The sequence below is a fragment of the Triticum dicoccoides genome, chromosome 6B, assembly GCF_002162155.2.
Source record: "Triticum dicoccoides isolate Atlit2015 ecotype Zavitan chromosome 6B, WEW_v2.0, whole genome shotgun sequence".
In the NCBI taxonomy this organism is placed as follows: Eukaryota; Viridiplantae; Streptophyta; class Magnoliopsida; order Poales; family Poaceae; genus Triticum; species Triticum dicoccoides.
The window spans coordinates 702374578-702381091 of record NC_041391.1 but is presented as its reverse complement, the minus strand read 5'-3'; the positions used below and the strand labels follow the sequence as shown (position 1 = coordinate 702381091).

Below are 6514 nucleotides of genomic sequence, written 5' to 3'. Positions count from 1 at the left end.
GCCATGAAGGATAGCTCGGCGGAGTCCGCGGGAGTCTCGGGCATTGCGACAACCCGGAGACTATCACTGTGGAGGGAGGGGCGTGCCTGACAACGCTTCTATGAAGCTATGGAGAAGTAGGCCTTCAACATGGACTTGGCCGTGCCCGGTCCGTCTGCGAGAAGGTACCCACCCTCGGTTGCGCTCTCGCAATGGCCGAACATCACCGATGCCTGGAAGCATGAGGAAGCGGGCATCTCTCTATGTATGAATTGTGGTTTATTTTGGTTCGTTGAATTTGGTGCTGAACTATATGATCCACGTGCGTGTCATTACATGAAAATGAGGTTTGAATTTGAAAGGTGTGACAGGCGGGGCGGACAAATGAGGGGACTTGCGGCACTATGTGCGCGCAGACGTTTAGGATGTCAGATTTGCCCAATACGATTATACATGTTCATAAATCTGGGCATTTTTCGCAAAAAAGAAAAGCTTAACGCAAACACCAGGGGAGGGGGCACTATGCCGTGCCAGAGGGAGCATGAGCTCCCCTTTTTTGTTCGAGTAGGTATGTGCCCGTTTGTTGAGGCCAAATACTTTTTAACGCAATAAGATAACCATATGGGACAAGTCTTGATGCAAAACATATACTTCCTCCGTTCCTAAATATAAGTCTTTGTAGAGTTTCCACTATGAACCACATACGGATGTATATAGATGCATTTTAAGTGTAGATTCATTCATTTTGCTCCGTATGTAGTCGACCTAATGAAATCTCTATAAAGACTTATATTTAGGAACGGAGGGAGTACATAAAATAAGATTATGTTTTGTTTGTAAAGCATAGATTTTATGTCATTGCTTAAACTGATAAATAGATATATGCCCGTGAGTCCGTGATGATCTGCCTTATTGATTACCAAAGATAAAGATTGACCATTTTTATTTGTTCACAAACAGTGAAATTATTGCTATTTATTGGGTTAAAAAAGTGTCTGATCGGTACCAAGTTTTATCATAGAAAATAATTTATTTACGGACCATGAATTTATTGCTATTCAATATTTATTATTGGGTTGCCAAAGATGTCTTACCGGTACCAGCTTTACCATAGGACATAATTTATTTACGACCATGAATTTATTGCTATACCAAACATTGATCTGATTTATTGGGTTTTCAAAGATTGGTTTGATGAAACCAGACAGGGGTGGAAAACCGAGAAAAACCGGTGAAAGGTGGGGAGGACGGATGAAGAGGTGGTGTGAAGAAAAATTAACAAAAGATGAAACCTTACGTTCTTTTTAACCACAGCAAGTATAGTATAATAATATACCTATAATTAGTATAGAGATAGAGAAAACCACCGACATAATAAAAAAAGTAGGAGACCGTTTCTTCGTCTGGATATACCACTATGTCGATCCGTATCCACATGGGCTGAACCGCCGTCACCAGTCAGGCGTCAGGTCTGACGCCTTCCCCAATTGGCCTTTCCTGAACCAGCTCTATCTGCCGGCCGAGCTTCACTGTACGCCCCCCTCTAGATCATCATCATCATAATGGTAATGTTCTCATACACATTGCCATTTCTATGCTACATATATCATCATACCAACACCGCAAAGGTGCAAACGTGTATGCTCCAAAATGGGCCAAGCAAAACCTATTTCCTGAGCAGAGAAATGTTGGCATACATTGCCATTTCTGTGCTACATCACACCAACACCGGAAACAACCAAAATGGGCCAAGCAAAACCTATTTCCTGAGCACCACCACATCCCTCCCTCTCATAGACATCATCATGAGACAGACAGACAGACAGACAGACAGACAGGCAAAGAGTTTGCCTCATCTTCATACCATCATAAATTTTCTAGTTACATACACCGAACAGATTGGTCCTCAAACCCAGACAGAACCGGCACCAGGTTTTGGCTGACTGACAATCTACTAAGATAGAAACCATACATAACAGTCGCAGAACAAGACGCGGCCCAGACCCGCTCCGGGGTCTCTGCGCACCCTAGGTACACACATTGCCATTTGACTCTCATCCAGCAACACCAGGCGCACGCATTTGCTTCGTTTCTCTTTCTCTCTTCTTTTTTTTTTACACGGGGAGGATGGACGGATCGGTCGGTCTAGTCTCGGCCTTCCTCCTCGTCGCGCTTGGCGTGGTGCACGGTCCAGTAGGCCTGCGCCGCCAGCACGCGGTCCAGGAGGCCCTGCGGCGGGATCGCCCTCCCCCGCCGCAGCTGCGGGGGGATGCTCGCCGTGTGCACCAGGTTCTTCCACTTGTCCTGGTCCACCAAAAAAGACATTTCAGCGGGTTTTAACAACGAATAACAGGGTTTCTGTGTTATACTATCACGCTATGATCTGACAGAGGAGTAAAATCCAATGCTTCATCCACACTGGCAGAAAGATACGCATGGCAAACAAGTGGCTAGCTACAGGGGAGCATCGGGCGGCGGGGTGATTAGCGCTGGAATGGAGCAGTGCCAGGATCAAAAGATGGTGATGGCTAGCGGCTCTGAGGTTTTTTCCACTGAGCCGTTTTCGAGGGATTACCTTGAGGTCGACGTAGGTCCTCTCCTCGTTGTCGCGAAACGCATGGTTCTTGACGTTTTTCCACCTGGAAGGGAAGAGATAAAGATGGGTCACATGAGACAAAATGGTGTGATCTGCGCTGACCCTGTGATGGAAGAACTATCCTGGGCACAAACAAACCTGCCGAACCCAAGCAGCTCCACAGCTTCCACCAGTAGCTCCACCTCAGCAACGGAGAAGGGCTTCCGCTTACGCCTTTGCCCGAAATCCCTCTGTCTTGACCTGGGAACAACTGGCACGATGGCCAGCGCATCTGGGTTTGAAGTCCCATAGGGGACGATCGCTTGGCAGATTTCTGACCTGACTTGCGCAGCCCCTTCACAGGGATAATCACCCAGAGTGCAGCTTATAAAAGGCTGTTCGAACTTTATCCTGGAAAATGGTGGAGTATAGGAAATCCTTAGATGAGCATAAACATCAGAGATCAAGCAAAATGATATTTCGAAACATCTGCAAAGCATCTTGATAATGTTTTTCTTCTTTCTGATCAGTAAACCTGATGCGAATCTCCAGTATAATAGTGCGAGAAGAGGTGGCTTTATGGGTAACTTACTTCGATAGCGGATTCACAACAGATGGACCAGCGGAGTCCATCTCTTCAGGTGCTAGTCCTGAAGGACGAGAATCTTGCTTAGCTTCACATTCCAGTGTGAAGCCTATGCTATCTGGTTTTGCCCCGTGGCAAATCCCAGCCTGATGAAGCGTCTTATTGTCATCTTGAATGATCTCCCCTTGAAGTAGCACACTGACACTGAGGCTGCCTTCAATTTTACTAGTAACAGCATCCATTACAATTCTCTGAAGAAGGTAACAGCAACAAATATTTTAGGTGCAGAGCAATTATGGTAATACATCAAGACAAAGAAAAATGCCACTAAATTTTTCCATGTTGGATAGATCAAAATTACTGCTAAAATGCATCATCCTTTTAGTATACAACAATATTTTAGATTGCTGGAATTTTAAAAACCAGTCAGCTAGATATCAGCGGTAATGTGTTCTTAATTCTGAAATGCAACACCAACGTGGAACAGGGAATGCCAGATCTGCCCACTGGTTTTCCACAAACAACTATTGGAGATAATATTACTGATAATAGATTACTGACAGCAAAGAATAAAGAGAATATCCTGCTAGACACATTGAGTGTATGGTTGCTAACAAGTCAATAATTATTTTATAAATTTGATGCACATATAGTGTTTTACCTTCAATGAACCAACTGTTGCATTTTCAGGGACCTCAATTGATAGCTCAGGAATGTTGAAAGACTTGATGATGAACTTGACTGGAAATAAACGAAAAGAATAGTAAGTCATCATGTCGAAGAATCACATAATGATTCCATGTACGTAAATACTACAGAAAATATCCAGGATTACCATTACAGCCCTCAGAAGCACATGGCTTTCTTTGACTGGACTCAGAAGCACAAGTTGGATCCTGACCTCCCCTGGAGCATGATGTCCCACTGGCTGGAAATGGCAACCAGCATTTTACTTTAGGAAGTATACCAAAACAGGAAGTGAAGCTATCCAATACTGTGCATCAAATGCTAAGCTGTACCAACTGTGTAAAATGTTACAATTGAATAATACTAAGCAATTTGTGCCCTTTAAATACCAGGCAAAATGGCAATACAAGTATTTTGGATCGGAGGGAGTACATACTTTCAGTTAGGACCCCTTCATCAGATGGCTGTGCAGAGTAGCATTCAACTACTTTTTTTGTCTTGAGCATCCGTTGCATCTGCGCCCTTCGACGTGTAGCGGATATCTTCTTTCCACCGAACTTGCTACCTTTAAAAAAAATAACACTATTCAGCACAATTCCAGCTATAACTAGCGGAAATGATATATTTTTTTAGCTGAACCTGCAAGTGGTTGATTTTCATTTCCTCTACAGCTCCACAGTTTCCATAAGAAATGAACTCTTGCTACTCTATATCATTTTTTCCCATATCATGGTAAATGATATCGAGTAGCAAAAGAAATATCCTTCTTTTTATGGAAACTACTGAGCTGTGGAGGACATAAAGATCAACTCAAAATACCTTTATTAGGCAGCTCTCCACACATCTTATTACGAGCTGCCTTCCTCATCCTGGTGGACAACAATCTCCTTGTTCTACAGTCACCTTTATATGACAAATGCCCACCCTTACTTCCTGAGGTGCTTGGATGCACACACCTGGTGGATTTTTCATCATTATCTATATCTGCAGCATGCTGCACTTGAACCGGATAGAATGGTGAAGAGTTATGGCCATTGTCATGGCCACCCAAGTGCACTCCTGAGCTACTCTCAGAATTAAGCACAGAAGGTTTGATATCCAGATCCATGGTGTCAACCAAACCATGCAGAGCTGCGGCATTGCCATCTACCAGACTTCCGATTATTGCAGGTGTGGCTTGATGCACTTGCTTAACGTCTGCTGATGTCGGGAAACAAGGATGGCATACCCCAATAGTTCCATACTCTGGAATTGTGCCAAGACCACAATCCAACAGAGATGGTTTTGTACAACTAACCAATGAGCCCTCAGCAAACACATCTGGCTTCTTTTCTATCAGCGGCTCTGCTGCTGCATCAGCAACGTTTTGGGTCAATAAGTTGTCCACATCTGCCTTTTCTATTAGTGACCCTTCTACTGTATCAGCAACATTTTGGGTCGATAAGTCCTCTGTCTTGCGTATGCTAGTTTCTCCGAGAGGGGCACAGATACAATCACAGCCCACTGTATATCCTCTGCAGCAATCATTCTCCAATGCTGTGCTATTGAGCTGCGGGGCTTCATGAAATTGTTCTGCTTTAACAGCTGCCCTGTCTGAATTATGACTTGCTGCCGCTACATCTTGGTCGCTTTCGGTGGAATAATCATCCTCATCTGAGGACAAGGATTCTGCAACTGTGGCGAGCAGATCAAGAGCGTACATCTGCTTTTTCTTTAACCTCGCGGAGCGCTTCACCTGGAAAGATTACAATTGGCCATCAATACAGACCCAAATTGCATTTCCAAGAAAGCTTAATACGGAATCAAATATGTATAAGAGCCTGTCACAAAAGAAAAGCTGTGTACCGGAGCCAGAGTCGTGTCCCGTCGCTTGCGAGGTCGCCGGACGACGGATCCTCCCTCGGACTTCTTCCGGAACACCATTTCTTGGCCTGAAATGGAGAACAGAGCGCTCACCGAGCAGCCAGGGGCGGATCTCCGGGAATTGGGCAGGTCGGTGGGGTTTATCCAATCGTGGGACGAAATCGAACAAGCAAAGCCCGTACCTTTGGAGCCCAATGGGCAAAGACTGCCGGCGGGGCGGAGGGGGGGCGTGAGCGGCGGAGCGCGCGATGAAGCGCGCGGCGGCAGCCGGCAGGGGACGGAGATTCAGAGCCGCGTCTGGTACGACGGGGCCGGTGGGTCGGGGCAGGAGCCCGTCGCGGGGCGGAGGGGGGGGCACGCCGATCCGATCTGGCCTCCGGGCAGGGGGAGGGGGGAGGGGGCGGAGGGCGGAGGAGGGCCTCGCCGCCCGAGCTCTCGCCGGGGCCGGACGGGGGATGGCGGAGGAGAGGAACGGGTAAAACCCTGTGAACTCGGATGATTTGGTTTTTGGGCCTGTGTGTGTGGGTGGTTTTTGTTCTCGCTGCTTCCCGATTGCTTCTACCCTTGTAGTAAAACCCTAGCACCACTTTCCCCTACTTTTATCCACCAAAACCCCGCTCGCTCCTCTGCCCCCGCCCACCGGGTGATTCCAGATCTGTGTGCTGTATCTACCCACTGCCGTTACAATTTGGAGAAGCAATAGAGACTTGGCGGTATCTGGAGCAGACCGGGTCGTGTATCTAGACATTGTTGCTATAAATTGAAGAAATGGCAGAGATTGATCGTATCGTGGAGCGGATCGGGAGTCGTATCTACACACTGCC

General features: G+C 46.4%; 1 protein-coding gene across 1 annotated transcript; it reads right to left on the bottom strand.

Moving 5' to 3' along the window:
• Window positions 1-1723: 1723 nt before the first annotated feature.
• Window positions 1724-6068, bottom strand: LOC119324651 (telomere-binding protein 1-like). Its single transcript, XM_037598423.1, has 10 exons — window positions 5873-6068; window positions 5673-5758; window positions 4647-5562; window positions 4264-4392; window positions 3976-4068; window positions 3802-3881; window positions 3147-3391; window positions 2714-2965; window positions 2555-2618; window positions 1724-2283 (listed from the first exon to the last, which is right to left on the bottom strand). Exons 2-10 carry the CDS (start codon window positions 5748-5750, stop codon window positions 2125-2127), a joined length of 2016 nt encoding a protein of 671 aa, XP_037454320.1. The 5' UTR covers window positions 5751-5758; window positions 5873-6068; the 3' UTR covers window positions 1724-2124.
• Between the last annotated feature and the right edge of the window lie 446 nt (window positions 6069-6514).

Bases quoted from the DNA above. Each gene is read 5' to 3' on its own strand.
- LOC119324651 (XM_037598423.1), bottom strand. From the start codon at position 5,750: ATGGTGTTCCGGAAGAAGTCCGAGGGAGGATCCGTCGTCCGGCGACCT. The intron at 5,563-5,672 runs GTACACAGCTTT...TAATCTTTCCAG, and splicing joins GGGACACGACTCTGGCTCCG to GTGAAGCGCTCCGCGAGGTT. The intron at 2,619-2,713 runs GTTTGTTTGTGC...CTTCCCTTCCAG, and splicing joins GAGCTGCTTGGGTTCGGCAG to GTGGAAAAACGTCAAGAACC.